This window comes from Xiphophorus hellerii, chromosome 21 (assembly GCF_003331165.1).
Source record: "Xiphophorus hellerii strain 12219 chromosome 21, Xiphophorus_hellerii-4.1, whole genome shotgun sequence".
Classification (NCBI taxonomy): Eukaryota; Metazoa; Chordata; class Actinopteri; order Cyprinodontiformes; family Poeciliidae; genus Xiphophorus; species Xiphophorus hellerii.
This window is the reverse complement of record NC_045692.1, coordinates 11,754,001-11,773,778: the sequence shown is the minus strand read 5'-3', so window position 1 is coordinate 11,773,778 and position 19,778 is coordinate 11,754,001. Positions and strand designations below refer to the sequence as shown.

General features: G+C 38.1%; 1 protein-coding gene across 4 annotated transcripts in view; it reads left to right on the top strand.

Annotated features, from left to right (window-relative positions):
• Positions 1-19,778, top strand: part of sema5a (sema domain, seven thrombospondin repeats (type 1 and type 1-like), transmembrane domain (TM) and short cytoplasmic domain, (semaphorin) 5A) — a 151,183-nt gene that overhangs the window by 107,470 nt on the left and 23,935 nt on the right. For all 4 annotated transcript variants that reach the window (XR_004337338.1, XM_032551350.1, XM_032551352.1 and 1 more), the window contains exons 15-16: positions 1,524-1,671; positions 13,951-14,176. Coding sequence is in view for 3 of the 4 variants with exons in the window: in XM_032551350.1 (XP_032407241.1) it covers positions 1,524-1,671; positions 13,951-14,176 (374 nt within the window). In the remaining variant the exon portion in view is untranslated. The remainder of the gene's footprint in view (positions 1-1,523; positions 1,672-13,950; positions 14,177-19,778) is intronic.

Here is a 19,778-nt window from a genome sequence, read left to right as displayed (position 1 = left end):
AGACTGAAGGCACCTGTTTTTTACTTCAACCATTCTTCCTCTGATGGATTATGATTACCTGATGAACTCCACATCCCAGTATTTTACAAAATTGGAAATTATATTACTGTGCTTTCCATTTAATAGTTACTTGTAAATATGGAGTATAATCTCAATGAGCTTTTTCTTGTTAAATAAGAGATGCATAGATTTGTTTCTTCACTTTTATTTCACCTGAAATCTGTTGTCTTTGTAAGCCTTATTTTTCCATCACAAGAGAAAAGCATTGACAAATACTGAATTATGTGGAGTGGGGAGCAGAAAGCATTTGTGCTTACAGGACCCAAATGGCTAGCAACAGTTATTAAAGGCATTATTTACTGCTAGTTACCTGTGCAGTGGTCTGAGAGAGAAGAATGCAGCAGACGTTTCCTTACTCATCTCTGCTGTGATTTCTTCTCTCTAAGCAAAGTGTGCAAAAAAATCTCATTTATTGTTTGAATTGAAGACTAGCGCAAAATCTCTTAATTCCAATTCTTGCATTTAAAACAAAGGTATAAGCATTATGCTGATGTTTAAAGTGAGGGAAATAAAATAGGAGTTAGTTTGTTTGACTTGTCTGGTTGCACTGTATTGACTTCGGCTAATAGAGACTGCAGATTGAACTGAATGAATGTGGTCGATTGCAGAAATATTGATAAAGCTGTTTGGCAATCCAGTTGGAAATAAAAGTGACAAGGTGACAGATAAGCTGGAACAATTTCTAAACACTAGAAGAATGTCACAAGATAGCTTCAGACCATCCTGTCAGTTCAAAATGGCTGTTTCACTTATATTTGCATTAGCATGACGTTCAAAATGAGATCAACAGAAAAAATATAGGGAGCAGTCAAAGCTGGGCTGAATTGTCTCACAGCTACTATAGATTCTTTAAAGTACAGTTTTGTAATCCATGAAAGCATTTTGTTCTCAATTTTCCCAAAATTGCTGTTCGTCTTTGTTACCCCATTATTATGCATCGTCTCATCTTGCGAGCTTGTTGTTGTGAGAGTAGATCAAAAGCAGTGGCTGTTTTTGACCAAATTTACCAGTGGACTCAGTGTTTTTTTAACGTGACCACAAAACAAACAACAAAAAGAAACAACAAAAGAAAAGTATGATTTCATTTATTCAAAGAGCCGCAGAGCCAAATAACCACACATTGACACAAGTCTTGATGCTCAATTATATTCCTCTAGATGTCCCACTATCTAAATCTTAGAACCTAAAAAAAAGATGTAATTTGTTGCACCAGGCTACAAACAGGCATAGACATTTCCAGGTCTTTCAAAGTACTTTAGTGTGGGTTTTGTGTTTCATATTTCTGATTGCTCTTGATTTTGTGCTTTCAAAGGCTGTTGATTGTGGATTTAAGTTGTGGCTATGCTTTTTTTCTGTAGGTACATGGCTGACTTCACTGTGTAAAGCCTTGATCTTGTGCTCAGTGTGACAGCCAAAAGGAACTAAAGTCATCACTTTGTGTTATTTACCATCCTCCCCTCAAGGTACTGTAATGAACACCTGCCCTGCCCTCCCCATGTGTATTGGTCGGCCTGGTCGGCTTGGGAACGTTGCAATGTGCCCTGCGGCGGAGGCATCCAATCCCGACGCAGAACCTGTGAGAATGGCAATGACTGTCCAGGGTGTGGTCAGGTATGTCACGCAAAATAATATTACAATGCTCTGCTATTTGCTTTCATCTCTGGCTGGTCACTGTTAAGGAACTTGGTTCTAACCCATTTGATCCGATGAACACCCAGAAGTAATGAAACTGGAACACTGAACATGACCAAATCCCCTGGCTCTATTTATACAGCCGTGGCAAGCCATCAGATTTATTACCAAGACCTATTTAATGTTTCACGCACACACACAAACACACGCACACACAGTAATCACTATGCATATGAATAGGCTTATTTTCTGTCACAAAGCTTCCTCCAAAGCTCAGATGATGCAAGGCAGCGTTGAAATACAAGCCTTGATGAAAGAATGATGTGACACTTGTGTTATTTCTGGTTTCTATTTTCCGTACACACATTCTCTGTTCACAGTAGTGGTAAAAATGAGAGAGAATGAACATGATAGCTTCTCACATCCCACTTTAAAGTGGATTAAAGAATATGGGTCACGGCCTTGTGAATATATGGGATGTGTATTTTTGTCTGTAGATTTTCTTTAAAAAGTGGTAGAGAGTTTGAATTGCTTACTGGTTAAGACACAAAACACATCATTTGATCTGTGAAATGAAGGTTGTAATTTTGTGCACTTAATATGTGGATTGAATGCAGGCTTTCAAGTTCATAAACTGAATTTACAGTTACATAAAATTCATCCTCTTTAGAGATTTGTTTTGTCTTCTTAATATTTACAGTATTCAAACTTATTTGAATATCAGATATGTAAAGCAAATACAAAAAAAAGAACATTTTCAAATGATGAATAAATTTATCTAAGAGATAAAAATCCAAACCAACCTAGCCTAGAAAGATTATTGGTCATCCCATGTTGTCTTAATCAAATGAAATTCTGACTAGAATGCTCCAAAACTGTTTTTTAGCCATGCAGAGAGAGCCATGCTGGTTTTCTTCTGATCATTATCAGCTGCATAACCAAAGTGGGCTTGAGGTGACAAACTGATTCTACCTCAGGGTTTGTTAGTCAAGAGCAGATTTCTTGGTTCCATCCATCCTTCGGATTTCCACCAGATCATGAAGCACCAAAGGAGCCCAGTCTAGTCCCACTATAAGCACCATATTTAACTTTTGGTGTATTGTTCTTTTTCTCATAGGCAAGTTTTTTTATACCATATATAAAGGACATGTACCTTTCATAACGTTCCACTAGTCTCTTAGTCCATGGAATATTCTGCCAATAGTCTTGGAGGTCATTAAGAGGTTTCAATTTGAACAGGTGAGACAGATCTTTGTGTTATTTTTAATCAACTGAGTTTCACCTTCAAATTTTTCCATTAAGGCCATTTTTGTCCAGTCTTTTTCTTGTTCACTCAGACCTAAACCAAAGCAAGAGAGGCATGCAGAACGTCTTGTGTTTCTTTGTTTTTTTTTGTGACCTCCTGGATGAGTCGTTAGTTTGCTCTTGGAGTTACTCCAAGTTAACTTTGGTAGACAGCTTACTTGTAGAATAATTCACAACTGTTCCATAATTTCTCCATTCATGGATAATGCCTGTAAGTGTGGGTCACTGGAGTTCCTGAGAGCATTATGCTTCTGTTGATGTCGCTATCTACTTTCTCCCTCATTTCCATGTTTACACATTTACATATTGGCAGTTGTTTTATAGTCTGTCTACTTACACCATTCACATCCAGTCTGAATCATCCTGGCATACGTCTTCATTCCTTTAGCAAACTCAGCTCATAAACACAAATCTAATGTTGGCAAAGAGGAAATCCCATCACCTACTCGTTTTTTCCAAAGGGGAAGTCCATCTTTGCCTGTTGCCATTTCTCATTTTATTTGATGTAAAGTAAGCAGTTTATGTCAGAGTCAGTTTAGGTCGGTGTCAAGTAATGCACAAGTGAAGGTCAAACACTGCACTAACTTTATTAACCATATAAAAATGTAGCTCTACATTTGTTCCGTCTCTGTCTTAGATGCTTGCTTTTTTTGTCCCCCTCTACCTTTGCTTTGTTTTCTCATCGGCTCCCTGTCATCTTCCATTGTGATATGTGCTTAATTAGGCCGGTCTGAGCCAGTGGAGTTGTAATTGCACACAGACTTCACAAACACGCTTTTGTATGTGGGAGCTTAGGACAGCTTTGTAAACTCCTAGTATAGCTGCATATTCACTTAGATCAAACTCGCATTTTCTAGCTTTCATTTAAAACTATGATAGTAAGCCAAATGCCGGCAGATGCTAATGCAGAGCAATTACCTCTGTCTACTTTAAGACACCCAGCTTACCTACTCAATACTGCCAAATTATCTAAATGGACTATAATATATTTTATTAACACATTTAAACATCCTAGGAATTATGAGAGCAGTTGCAATATACTGCTCTCATAACAAAGTTACTTTTTACATGCCATCTGTCTGATCATTTTATGTTGGTCACATTTATACTCCTTCAAGATGTTCACATACTGTGTTTTATAGAGATTATATGTCATGGACCGAGACAATTAGCACATAATCCCGAGGTGGAAAGACAATATGTAGGTCTCAGATTTGATTAGGTCATTTTAACACATGGATGTGTTTTGGTCTAAGCCAGGCGTGCCCAAGTTCCCCTGCAACTTTTAGATTCATCCCTTCTTTAACACACCTGGATAATTGATAGCAGGCCTCTGCAGAGTTGAGTTACTGCTGGAGAGGGAATTCAGTCTTTTGACTCAGGTGTGTTGGACCAGGGATGCACCTCAAAGTTCTAAGACAGAAAGAACGTCTTTGGCTGTGCAGCATTTTTTTTTATCTACTGCACATAATGTTTTGCTTGCCGGACATACGGGCTCAATTTTGGTTTAATCTGAGCAGAGTATCTTCTTCCTTATTCCTTTGTTGTTGCTTGTGGAAAACTGCAAATGGGACTGAATTAACAATAGCTTTTTCCCTTGACACTCTTAACATAGACGAGATTTGTGCTGAGTAAGACTAATAACTGTCTGTGAACCTTTCCAGCTCCTTCAGAGGTACCATGACCTGTTTGCTTTATTCCTCGGCCTTAATGAGGCCGTTTGTTTCTGAACAAGCATCTGAGGCCTCACAGAACAGCTGCTTAAACTGAGATTAAATTACACAAAGGTGGACTATCTTTGCTTTTACAGAGCATCTGAGGAGAACTGATTACACTGAATTTCATTCATGGGTATCAGAGTAAACAGGCGTTCATAATTCTTTCTATGCCACAAACTTATTGTAGTTTTCATCTTAATTGGATGTTTTTAAATCAGGCATCCTGGTGAGATTTGGTCCAAATTGGTCTTTGACTTTGACAACGCTGCGGGACGTGCATTTGCGTATTCATGTTTACTGATATTGATACCATCACATCCACCTGTGGTTAACTCCAGGTGGCTGCCAGATGCTGATGGACAGAGATAAAGCAACATCTGCTCTTTGCTTTTCAAGTTGTCAGAGAGAGAATTCACAAAACCTACAAACTTTTGGAAGTTTTTGGAAAGTGACGCCAGTCTGTTGTAAATTCTTTTTGCCCCCAGTTTTTCTGCTCATACATTCTCCTCAGGGAACTCACATCACAGCAAGACAGACTAGCTGAAGTGAATCTTCGCTTTAAGCAGAGGTGACAGTACTCGCAATTCAACAACCTCACTGTCTTGAATACATAATGCTTTAGCACGCCTAATTAAAGAGACAACAGATTGTGTTAGATCTCATTTTATTTTTTTATGAAATTCTGGATTGTGTGTGTAAGTATCAGCCTCAGTTTTTCAGCAACATAGATTTTGATTTCAGAACAATTGAGACCACACAAATTTACCTTCATTCGTCTCAGCCCAGGTCCCTGCAGCAGTGACACATTGCTCTGTTTCTACACAGGTCTAAATCCCCAGTGAGGGTGGAAAAAAAAATCTGTGTATTGACTGAAACAATTTTGGCTGTGGTTTCCAAACGATGATGCACTGAAAGTTTGAGGGATGCACAGGTACATTGTGTGCAGTATACGTCTTCTGTCTGATTACTCAGAAAATATGCAACTATGAAATAAATTACATCATAAACCCTTGGATAAAGCAAAGGCTGAACAATATTTTGCTCTCAATAACTGATTAAAAAGCACATTTAGCATGCCTGATTAAAGAGACAAATTATAAAGCATTTCCAAATTTTTGATTCTGATAGCTTCAAAAAGATCTTAAAATATAGAGTAAGCCTTTTTGAAGTTAGCCGATGATCAAAGGTAACCTTTAAGACTGCATATGAAAGAAAATCATTGATAGTAAATTAATCACATTCCATTGTTTATGTACTACCATTTCAAAGAAAATATTTAGTTATTTTTCTTTAATCCACAAACCCTTTTTAAAAAAAATATTTTAGCTCATTACAACCACTGCTCCAGTGTATTTTATTGGGAAATTATGAAATGCAATAAAAAGGATGCATACATTTCTACAGTTTTTTTTATTTTTTTACAAAAGATAGGTTAAAATATGTTGTGTACATTTATATTCATACCCACTGAGTCAATTCTTTGTACAATCACCTTTCACTGTGTACTACAGGTGCAGGTCTGTGGTATGACTCTACTATCTTTGCACATGTGATGACTGAAGGTTTGATAGAAAATATTATACTTAGTCTAGTTGGTTGTAGAGGGGCTGTGAAAATCGATGTTCAGCCTTTGCCATATGTTCTGAAATAGACTTAGGTCTGAACTTTGACTGGGCCATTGTAATGTTTCCATTGTCCTGCCAGAAGGTGAACCTCCACCCCAATCTCTAGACCTTAGCGGACTTTAAAGCCCGGAAATGGGTTTTTGTCCAGATTGGAGATGGGTTTTTCTCAAGATGTTCCATATTAATCTCCCTCTATTTTGCCGTCAATTCTGCCCAGCCACTTGTCGTTTGAAGAAAGCATCCCCACAACATGACACTGCCTCTCCCATGCTTCCTAAAGGGTATTCAGGACGAGGTCCAGTTACGAAAACATTATTTAGACACGACTGATTAAATCATTGCAGTTTTGTACAATGTTATTCCATATTCCTATCAGCATGCAGTCTTATTCAGATTTATTTTAACTTTCTCCTCAAAAATATTGTTAAAATTTTGTCTGTTGCTTATGAACTCAAGACTATTGTCTTGTGAGCTAGGTGTATCATTACAGCCCTTATTTGAAAATAAATTAGAACTAATAATATGTTAAAAACATCTGCTTGTGAACTAATACTATGGGTCATATGGGAAAAGTATACAAAAGACAGCAATTTCTACTGTATAAGGAATATGGAGGGATAAAATAAATGTTCCAGAGAAAGATAGTGAAGTTCTTAACTGTAGTTCAAGAGAAATGGCTGTAGTCAAGGAGCTAAAGTGAGAAAACCCATAAATGCTCCTTAATGGGGTTAAATTGCTTGAGTTCAATGTGTTAGGGCAAAATATATCTTAGTAATTTGATGCTCAGTGGGGTCACATTCTTCAGGCAGCCACAGGTATAAATGTTTGAACATTTCACCTCAAATAACAAAATGATCAGTGCTCTTTTTATTAGTTTTTTTTCTTATTACATTTAAATATGGAAGCTTTATCTGCATTTTGGAGCTTTTGATCAAGGGTTTACTGAAGTGCATAAATTGTAAAGCATTTCCGAATTTCCTAGTGGCACCATGTCTCATAAAATTATAGTACATAAGAGAACGTTTTAACAAGATCTTGTCAAGAGCTACAACTTCATTCTAAGTGTTATGCCGGTATTCTCTTTGATTCTTGGTCTCGTTTGATGAAAGGCTGCTTGCTGCTAGGTTTAGTGATCTTCAAAAATATATCACTCATGGTGGTATTTCCTACTGTGTACAGTAAAATATTCCCCCACAATCCAAGGATCAAAAAGAACTGTGCCATTATGCTGAGTTTGCCACGTAGCGTTAGATAAGTAAAACTCGGGCCATACAGAACTGATGGAGCACAGAGCTGCTTAATGAAATTGAGAGCTGTTCTATTTACCTGTAAGGAGTTCAGTCATGCAGGCAGGCTGCGAAATGAAAGCTAAGTACCCAATGTTTGTGCACACAGCCGGATGTGTGAGCTTACTTGTGCATTTTTATATTGTTCTGCGTTAGTCATTGTGTGTGCACTGGTGTGTAGCATGCTCTCGGGTAACAGTGCGCTTCATTATGGAGCCAGACTGGTGGTGGGAGACACACAGAGAGAAGAGAGGAGTCAGTGTTTGACAAAGTGTGTTTTGGTCAGTGCTGCTAATTGAACTGATGTGTCATTGAAACTTGAAGAACATTAGGTCTCCTTCTTGGTGGACTCCACTACAATAGATAAAGATGTTGGGACGGCACAAAGTTGCCTACTCCCACATTCCGCATGTGGCGCAGGCAAATAAACTTGGACGTATGAGTCTGTAAGCTAAGGCATTTTATAATAACCCATGCTGCTCACACACTCTCAGCTCGCCCAGTCCAATAAGACGTGCAATCACTTTAATAAGGGCAAGAGACAGGAGAGGCACGGCTTCTGATGCTGCCCTCCCACATCAGAGACACCTAGAGGACCGTCTGTGCCTCCAATCTTACACAGAGAGGTAAATATATACAGGGTTTTTCACTGTCCTCTCCACATCCTCCCCTTATGTTATGGATGTTGAGAGCTTAGAGTGCTTTGCAAAACATTTTTGCATTTTGTCACATTACAACCCCAAACTTTAGTGTATTTTTTTTAACTTTATGTTCTTTAGAAAAACACCACAGTAGCACCGTGCTAACACAAACATTTAAAATGAAAATGTGATAAAAACATTCATGAAATATTAGCATGGAATGATTTTAATCAGGGGTGTCAAACTCCAGTCCTCCAGGGCTGCAACTTTTAGATGTGCCTCTGCGGCATCACACCTGAAAAGAATAATTAGGTCATTAGCAAGGCTCTGGAGAACTTATCTACACGAGGAGGAGGTAATAAAGCCATTTCAATCCAGTGTTTTGTACCTGTGGCACATCTAAAAACTGCAGGACAGCGGCCCTGGAGGACTGGAGTTTGACACCTGTGGTTTAAATAAAGGATTGTCGAGGCCTAAACAAAATTTCAATTGAAAATTTGTGACAAGAGTTGAAAATTCTCCATGCAGTCTGACTGCACTTGTGCTATTTTGTCAAAAAAAAAAAAGTCAGTTTCAAAAAAAGTCAGATATGAATGCTGATGGAGCTATATCCCCAAAGACTTGAAGGCTGTCACTTTCATTCTTCTTCACAGTTGTGTTGTGCACTACTTGTGTTGGTTTATCACATAAAATACTGATGAAATACATTAATGTTTATGGTTATTTGTGAAAATGTTCATGGGGAATAGATACTGTACCTTGCCAATACAGACTGTGTTTTGCTTTAGTTTTTGTTTTTTTCTTCTCGAATTTCACGGGCTTAGGCCACCTAAAAAAGAGTAACTGGAAAGTTCTGTGGGTGGAAACAGAATAAGTTGGGAGATGCCTGGATCCATAACGCAGCCATGCATAAACAAATAAACACGCTCGCTCTCCACACACAAAAACGAGAGTGGAGTGGAGTCAGAAGTTTTACTCAGTTGTCAACTTCACAGTCCAGCATAAGCGCAAACAGCCCAGGCACAGCCAAGCATATACTGGCCACCCATGCAGCCTGTTTGTGAAGATGCTTTGCGGCGGCGTCCCACCCAGCCCTCCTGAGCTCCATTCAGAAACCCATTATGGAACTGCCCGCCTCTGAGCAGCTGCCTGTTAAAGGTGCTTCACAGCAGAAAATCACCACTCTCTGTTGGTCCGCACTGCTCATCATCACATCTCCTGAGGAAACGAGTTTGGGTTTGAGCCGAAAATCGGCTAACTAATTGAATCTAGTTTTGCCTTCCTCATGCCACCTGTTATCTCGGCTTTGCTGAATTACCACTCTGAAATTAATACTTTGCTGGAAATGTTTCATTTTGTTTTTATCCGTTTTTATCACCTGTTTTTATTATTCCATGGCTTAAACCATAAAATATGGCATTAAAGCCCAGAGAGGAACTGCCGAATGTTCACATAGAGCATCAAAGTTTAATCTAAATGTTTTATTTTGTTTAGGAAGAAACATTCGCTGCAGTCAGGGTGTAATGCATGCGTAACATGACCTATTCACTGCCCAAGCACATCAAATGCCATTCAAATGGATGTACTTTACTTCCTTGTGGGTGTATGTGTGTTTTGGGGTTATGTTAGCTTTCACTACTACATTTTTAATGCATTATTCAAAACACTTTTAAAGCAGTAAGGGTTGTTTTTGTTCTTTATTGTTAGGGTTTTCTGTTCACAGCCACTATAACAAAGCTCATTTATTGTGGTAGAAGACAATACACTTTCTGTTATAATTCACAGTTTGGATCTGGATTTAATATTGTCAACAGCAGGAGTCTTTAACTTGTTTTTTTATGGATCAGAAGGCGAAGGTGGCACCGGGTTTATTGCAAGACCACCAGTGAAAGTGTGTCGGTATCACAGCACATTGCCGTAATTTCATTTTATCCACCCAGATGTCTCACAGTAAAAACATGTAGTATTTATTCACATTTAATTTCCAGACACCACAAATAGGACTTAACTGACCGCTCCCATTTATAAGATTCATCATATAACAAATTGTCCCAGATGAGCAGTCCCCTCTTCTTTTGCTCATGTTGGGGTTTTTTTGTAGCTGATAAATTACTTATACCCCATAATAATAAAGAGCTACCTTACCTGAGACTAGCTGTCCATTTTAGCCAAACTGACACTAAGAAGACAGATTTCTTGAGAGTCTGACATTGAAAACAGTTTGAGCAAATGAGTCTGCATCTATCTCCATGGTAACGAACTGCTGTACTGGCCAATAGGGGGCAGGAGTCTTCAGCAATTCAATAACTTCTTTAGGCATTAGCTCAGATGCACCATAGTTCCAGGACGCACAGAGCCCGATCCACTGCTTCATCACGTGAAAAGAAGCTCCCAGGCCTCTAGTAGTTGTCATCTAAATATTTACCATCCTTCATTGTTCCAATGCTTTTCATATCAACGACAATACTGAAGAGATGAGGGAAGATAAAATCTCCTTCGCAAATTAAGTCAAACTCACTATTAAGAAAATATTATTTTCATCTTTTGGAGTTTATTATAAGTGCTAAGTACGAGTTTGTTGCACTCAATAAAATAACCTGTGATTGTCTTGTTTAAAAAAGGTTTTGGTTACCCTTTGAATTGACAGAACTTAAAAAAGAAAGCCCAACAACTCTCATTCCCTTCATAATTCTTAACACAATATGACTGTCACTCTGCATCATAGTTAAGAGCCTCAATATTTGCATTTCAGCTTTTAAGGACTTTCCATTTTAACATATTGTGTGCTCTCCAATTTATCATAGTAGTCTGAAATGTCTTGCTTTTATGGGACCATTTTGTTTGAATAGTCGGTGTCTGTATTAAAGATAATATAACGCTTGGGTCTTAACATGCAAATAAGGGCATCATTTGAAGTCAGTTCAGTCAATAGGATGAATTTATTACACTGTATTACAAGGTATATACTTGTTACCCTGTAAGCTGTATATAGTGGAGCAGAGACCTTGAATGAGGTTTAGCTTTAAACCCTGTAATTATCTCCTCAGCCCTCTGCATCAATGCTAATCCACAGAGAATAAAGGCAGAAATGCTTACCAGACAAGCCTCATTAAATATTTACTGTGTTTGGCCACCATCTACTACTTGCACAACAAACACCCATGAATCGTTTGGCTTGCTTTCCCCTGGTTCATGCCATGTGTTGCTGTCCCATCGCCGCAGGTGATGGCGACACATCGGGTTGAATTTTGTTTTTTCTACATATTTCAGCTCACATTATTGGTTAATAATCTCAGATTGTGAGCTAGTCCCTGATGCGTGACCATGTTAAATATTAATGTCTAGGGATGATTACTGCGCAAGACGGAGAGAGGCAGGAAGTGTGATGGAGGTGACACCCCCCATTCATCATGGGGGCCTTAACAGAATCTAAATCCTCCCTGTGTTTTTAACCTTCGTACTCCTGGGAGAAGAGGAGGAGAAAAGAAAGTGGCGTGAAAGGGAGGAGAGAGGGAGAGAGATCAAACTTAGATATCGCTGGGAAAAGGGAATGGCTATAGATCCGACACAATTCGAGTTATGAGCAATACGTGAGAAATGGGTGAACAAAATGTAAAGATGGATGGATGGATTTGAAGCAAGATCATGATGTGTGATTGGGTGGGAAAAAAGGGAAGTGAGATGATGAAAAATAGGACTGCATAATATTTAAAGTATAGAGCTCTTTTTCCTCAGCTGACCTGTCAGGCTATCCCATGTGACGGGCTGACGGATGTGCAGAAAAGAACTCTTATCTTATTTTGTCAAGGTCTGGCAGTCACTCAAGTTCTACTCAGCATAAATAAACAAGTGGGGAGGAAAATGGCAGCCGTCTCACCTTCTCTTCAAGGGTGTCATTTACTTCACATTTGTCACTTCCTCAAACTCCGTATTTTCCGGCTGAGCATATGGTGGGGCAGGACTCCCATTTACCTGCTTAATGTCTCCTTGAATCATATAATCAAGCAGAATATTGGCTGAGGGAGATGGAGGAAATATATATAACTATGGCACTCCTGAATAACTCTCATGCATCATACCATTAGAGCTCCAGAGGTGTTATTCATTTTTACTGCCCAGCTCCCAAAATCAATCCTACGTGGGAGGAGGATTTGTTATTACTGTTGTGTTTTTTTTTTCTGTTTGGCTTTTTTGTAAAATTCATTGGCCACTGAATTGTCACTTTAAATTCATCACTCCATCCATCCCCAATGGTTTCAAATTAATCTTGATCAATGACCTTTTTCTTGGTTTGTTTGTTTTCTAATGAGAATTTTCCTTTGTATCTTGTTTGGATTGCAAGAAATATTTGACTAATGCTTTGATCTGGTAGATTCAGGGGAGATACTGAGTTAAAAGTCCAATTCCCATTTTATTTTACATGGCTTAATAAAACCACGTTGTTTCTACTCAAGCTGCCTGATTGCTAATGCTAAATGAGTCAATTTTTAGCCAAATGTGTACAGCCTTGAGAGTGGTCTAGTTTTCTTACTTGTTCTTGGCATTTTCCTCAAATGTGCCAACATAAAAGATGAGAGACAACTTCTTTTAAGCCTTCAAAGTAAAAGCCTTGAACATATGCTTTGAACATTAAATAAGACTTTAAAACTCATTAAAATCTTACTGGATCTGCTCCACTTACAAAAGTCTCAGTATGTTGAGGGGATGTCTGGGTGGAGGTGCCTTAGGTTGTAGATTATTCTTCTTTGCAAGACTGTTGGTTCCACAGTAAAAATATGTTGTTGTCTTCTTTATTCAAGCTCCAGTCATCTAATTCAAAAAACAAAATCAGACAAAACAGGAGTCAATATTTGAATGCAATAAGCTACATTTTCAGGCTGGATTTGGCAAGACTTTCAATGGCAGAGTCCATATAGTAATACTCAATATACTGCTTAAACCACAAATGCATCCTCCTTCAATTGTGGCACCATTTAAGGGATAATAAACAAAAATAATAATGGGATAATAAACATTACAACATAGAAACTATGAACCAGACAGATTTTATTACTTTCTGTACTAAGTTTAGTTGTGTGAAATAAATGACTCATAGCAGGAAGAGATTTTCCTTGAGAATTGTTTCACTTGAATCATTCAATTCACATTTAATTATTACATGTAGAGATTGTCTCAAACACATGTCTGAACTCATTTTATATTTATATATACAGTATATATAGACTCTCCAGTATTCACATTTCCAGTACTGTGCTCCAAAACATCCAGAGGATTTCTTTCAAAGAGTCTTTATGACGTCCAAATTATGATATCCAGTTTTACTGTTCAGTAATGTTTTAAAAGCATTTTAGGTATGAGTTGTCTGACTCAATTGGAGTTAACAGGCTTTCAAGGTTGAGTGACAGTGAAAGCTTTGAAAAGTCTGTAGATGTCGCATAAAATAAGCTGTTTAATGTGATGAGTCACTGCTGAGACTTTCAACAGTGATTGTCCTCCTCATTATGCATGAGAAATACACCAGAAAACTCTGTCATGCTAATTATTGCCTAACTGATGTGATTACCTCTGCCTCCTCCAAATGCATCAGGTTCACCTACCTGTGAACGTGCTCAACATAAAGAGAAAAGCTCTCGGTTTAATGTGTTTATGCCATTTTCTTACTTTTATTACTCTGTGCCGACAGGAGTACCAGTCCTGCAACACCCTGCCGTGCCCCGACCTCAAGAAGACAACGCCCTGGACTCCGTGGACACCCGTCAATATTTCTGACAACGGCGGCCACTATGAGCAGCGTTTCCGCTACACCTGCAAAGCACGCATCCCCGACCCAAGTCTCCTGGAAGTGGGGAGGCAGAGGATTGAGATGCGCTACTGCTCCAGCGATGGATCCACTGGCTGCTCCACTGACGGTGAGTGAGCACGGAGACAGATGGGCTCTTTCCAGCCAGATAAGCCTCTGGATGTTTCCATTATCTAATTCCAGCTGGCTCCCCACATCTCTACAGGCTGGTTGCTGTCCTATTAATTTGCTTATTGTGTAAAACTTTTCCGCCTATGCATATCCTGAAAAAGTTAAATGAGACTTGAATAATTTGTCTCTTGTGTTTCTGATCCCATCCTTGGTGACATTATCAGTGCATCAAAGCAGGCAAGACATGTTAATGAACTTCCAATCCACAAAGCTCATCATGAGTTTAAAACCAACTTCAGCTCTCATGCTTTTTCTGTGCACACAAAAAAACACCCCCACACGCAGGCACACACACACATCCAGATTAAATCAGATATTTTACACATACTACATAAAAGACACATAGCCTTTTTTTCTCACATCCTGACACTTAATCAGACTAAATCAACCCAGTTTAAATCAGCTAGTGTTACCAAAGTGACTTCTGTGAGGCACAAGGAAGCAGTGTGTTTTAATACAACATGCTTTCCATTAAACTGAGGCCTACCTGTGGATCTATTTTAAGACAACATGGAAAGCATGTTGTCTTAAAATAGATCCTCAGGTAGGCCTCAGTTTAATTAATATGGTATGAATTAACATATTAAGCTTTCAAAGCTTTGAGGTAAGCATCTGGCCTTTCCCAAATTCTAAAACGGCATACTCTATGTAAGCCTCTAAATTTAAAGATAATAATTTTCCCTCTCAGACACTTTTGACCTAAAATAGGAAAGGTTTAATCTAGTTAAAAGTGATATGGTAATGACAAATATCGCCCTTTTAAGCAGTGTAGGTAAACATCTAGCTTTATCTGTAACAAATGGGAACAGTTGACTTATTTTCTCACATTTTATTCATCTTGCAGCTGCTCCTGTTTGCACCACACATTCGACAGCACCCCCGACAATTTCAGAGTTGTAAATGTTTGTACAACCAGTTCGCTAATTGACAAGTTGTTTATGTGCTTAGATGAGGTATTTGTATCTGAGAGGAAGCACCGCACAGCATCATAAAAAGAGGTTAAAAAAAAAAAAGCTACAGCAGTTAAAGTTTGTTTATGGTGTTGCTCTGCGCCTCTGTTGGGGGAAAAAAATAAATGCTTTTTAGAGAGTCAGACATAGCGCCTTGGTAAGCTGTAGTGGTGGCCTCCCCTTCCCTTTGACTTCATTTTCATCTCTGGGTGGTCTGCCACCATCACCACCCCATGTGTGTGCTGCAGTAATCACTGAGGTTATCCTTAATGCACACTATCGCTGGGATTGATCTTTTTGATCTTTCTCATCTTCCTCATTTCTTGTTGCTAATAGCTGTCTTTGCGTTGGAGCTGCCAAAGGAACATGTTGTTCTCGTCTCACTTTGAAGCTACAGCTTAAATGTTCCTGAAGGGTTTTAAATGATCACTGACAAGCACAGAGGAAACCTGACTGCGGAATCAAAGTTTTACGAGGAGTGACAGCCGCACACATTGGATATTTAGAGAACAAAGAGTTGAGTTTTAATAGGTCTGTCTTGACTGGGATTAGTGGGAGGAGGTAACAGACAGAATGTGTTTCATTATAGGTTGTCACCACCAGTCTGACATCAGATTAGCTTCAGCGTTAATTACAGCAACGAAAAAGCAAAAGGCTTGTGTGCTCAGTTGTCACTTTTGGCTACTTGTGTAATTTGGAAGTAAGCAACTATCAGTCCCGTGTTGGCAGATACAGTAGCTTTGTGTTCTTTGTGAAGTTTTTTTAATGTTACAACAAACCTGAATTTATTTTATTGTATTTTATGTTTGTGTTTATGGTGCCTTTTACTGTCCTACATTCAAATAAAATCTTGTACAGCCAATTGCTTTTGGCATTAGACCTAACGCCTAATAGCCTCATAAAGACTAAGAAACACAACAGACCCGTCAGGAAAAAAAGGTTATGTAGATGTTTAAGACAAGTTTAAATTGGAAAACCACATCCCAACCTCAGAAACTCTAGTAAAGAAAGAGACCAATGGCAGCTCTGGAGGAGGTGCTGATATGCAGCAGTGTGTTCTTTATTTTTAGCTATTTGTTTACCAGTGAGTTACAGGGGCGGGCCGGGAGTCCCAGGAGCTTGGTTTGGGGATGCCTTTCATCCGACTACACAATGGATGAAAATACACTACGATTTTAAAACAAAAGAACTGTAGTTGCTGTATAAAAACCTTTTTTCAATCAAAACTACTCTGTGTTTATGTATTTAATGTCATAATAAACAAAAATCAGCCAACAATAGTTCATTAAATAAGCAGTTAAAAAATATTACTGAACAAAAAACAATATCTGAAGCCATACAGACTTATTACATCATGAAAACCCCAACAAAAAGAAACTATTGTAACTTTGATCTGCATGACAATAACTTTAGACTAGAGCAATTAGTCAAAACCTTACATTTTAACATATATTTTCAACTAATTTTCCTCTAATACTTCTCATGACAGGTCTGGTAAAATAGTTTTACCCAGAGTGAGTCTTTCTCCCTTTTAACAGACTTTTTTCTAAAATGTTTTCTTTTGTAATAAAATAAATATATGCCTTTTTGTGGTCAGCAAATATGGATTAATTTTAATTGATCCAACAGATTGATTGTTTCTGAACATATGATGCAATATTGTTGTTAGGTTGTCTTTAAAGTTCTGTGTGCCACGGTCACATCCAATAACACAATACAACACATGCCAAGTCAAGGAAGGAATGACAGAGCTATTTAAGCAATGTTTGCTAATCTGCTGTTGTCCTGCTGCTTGGTCCTGTGTCGTCATTGATCCTCCACCTTGGAAAATATCTGATAATTTGGGCATTTGGTTGGATCTATTTGATTCTCTGAAAGAATTTCTTTAAACATTTTATGGAGGAAACTCCCACTTAGAGGATAACACCATCTCTTCCTCTACAAAATAACACTCCTTCTGTTAGTTTGAGGGTATAGCCTAGATGAGTAAGTGCAAGATATTGGTGTGCAGCTCTGCTGTTTCCCAGGTCGATTGTTGATTTCTAGACCTCAATATGACTCAGGTCTCTAAGGGGTGTTAAGTCATATTTGTCGAAAGGGAGGATGAACATCACTGGTCCACTACCTCATTTCAACCACTATCAAACAAACCATCCATCTGGAGACCACTGGTGTGTGTGTATTAGTGGGCGTAGGTAGGGCAGGGTTAATATGTGTGGATTTACACATATCAGTGAGAACTAAAGTTTTTCTTTTGTTTTTTGCTCTGAGGCATTTATTTTACAAAGCCCTTCTCCTGCTGTCCCTCTCTCAGCAATGGATTGGGTGCCCAATCATCGAGAGACAGCACTTAACCTTTCCTAAACTAAGAGGCTATCATAAGATAATTACCCCCACAGCAGTCGTGTGTATTGATGTCCACTGCTGGAGCAATTGACACAGAGATGCCTCTGAGATAAACAGTCAAAAGGAATGATGTGTCACTTCATAAAGATTTGTCATCTTCACCAGCTATCTTGGAATTGATTAAAGCTCTCTGCGAAATAGAACAGGTTAATGCATGAGGTGTAATATGTATATGTGCATTCACTACTTCTGAAAAAGATCTAATTTCTTCATTTAGGATTGTCTGGTTAATGGTCGATCAAGCTAAAAATCACCAGATTCTGGTCACTAGCTAAATTGTTAACCTCAAACTAATCCTTAACAGTTTTCTTAGTAAAGACACTGATTTCCACTATAAACATGTTTCAGAATGAACTCATACTCTTCCCACTTTACGTCATTTAGTAAAGTGTTGTTCAGTTCCTCCCGTTTTTACTGATGTTGCTTCGTGGTTACATTTAACTTCCCCTCTGCAGAGCTGGAGTTGGTTTTTATATTTTATTTTTGTCTGCTGCTTGCTTGGGCAAAATGTCACTATGTTTGAGGATCACAGCAATCAGATCTACGTGACATTTGGACGATTCGGGTAGCATTCAAAGACATGGCAGATGTTATTGATCACACCTGGGAGGAACATGTGCGCCATGTAGATAAGGAGAATTAATCCCATGTCAATACCGAGACTAAATTATCATTTGAGTTATGTTCACCAGCTTCCTGACCTCCCAGCCTGTTTTGTAGTTGCTGTGTGCCACATTGTCTCCCATACTAAGATCCCTATCTATCTCTATTATGAGTCCTAAATTATGGATATAATTTAAACAAGCATATACAATGAGCCTTTACATAATAGACTGCCTTGTTTCATATCGCTGATCATGGCTTAATGATAGCAATGACTTAATTACTGGCTATCTGCAGTGTTTAAAAGACCTCTTGTCTTTTAAACCTAGTGATTAGTGCGGTTGCAGCTTTTATTCTTTCTTCTCATCACATTTCGCAAGCATGAGAACAAACTATTATTTAATCCAAAATAAAGATACATATTTTTAATACTGAATGCAATTTTGCTTTTCTTTTTTATTTTCACTCACAGATTTCCTATTAGGACATTTTTCACATTGAACAGAAATATGTTCACTGGAGTGTTTTTAATGCTTAGCTCTGCTTTCTTTATAGTACTGTACATCCCAGGAGCTTAACGTTTTACTCCTAGTTACCCAGACAACAAATAGATGAAAACAAAACCAAACAAACAAACTGAACACCAACTTACACTGTATTTCTCATGGAATCAAGATTAATTCATCATGGGTAGTGATTGTATTATTAGTTCACAGCTGAAAAGTAGAAGAACAAGTTTACATGGTTTTCAGCTAGGTTTTTTTTGTTGTTTTACAATAAAAAATCTGAAGATATTGCATTTATCATCAGCCTCCCGCTTACTTCAATAAATTATTAAATATGTTTTATTATTAGTTATTAATTATTAAATAAAGATCCAGAATTACCTTCTGAAGTCTCCTGATTAGCAAAAAGGTTTTACCTGTGAGCAGCACATTCCCATTTACCCTTAAGGTGTGCTGTTATATTTGAAGGTTAATTCTCAAGTCAACGCCTAGCAGGATATAAAAATAAACTAAACATTAAGAAAAATGGGATGCAATGATTTGACTCGATATAAATTGAACAATAACATATTATATAAATAACAATAAAGTGACTTATGAAATCCATAATTAAAAGAAAAAGACTGGCTGAGCAGGAAATAAATATAAATGAGTTAGAAAAGCTATCAAGATAATGTAGAGATCAATGGTTCTGGAGGAAGAATCTGTCGACTATTAATGGCTCACGTTACAAATCCAGTTATTATGGAAATGAGGCTTGAAGACAATGTTTGAAATAAAAAGTTAAATAAGCTCAAGTGGATGCTTTGCACAGTGGAGGACATAAAGAAGATGCTCTGGTCAAATGAGATCAAAATGACATATTCTGTCTTATGCAAAACCCTACATGTGGTAAAAGAATTAGCACTGCACATTTCACTCAATACACCATCTCCACTATGAGATATGGTAAATGCAGCATCATACTGTGGGATGCTTTTGCCTTGTAGAGATCGGGACACTACGAAGTTGAAAAGGTGGTTTTACTAAGTACTAAAGGAAATTTATTATCTAGATTGGAAAGCACTCAATCTGT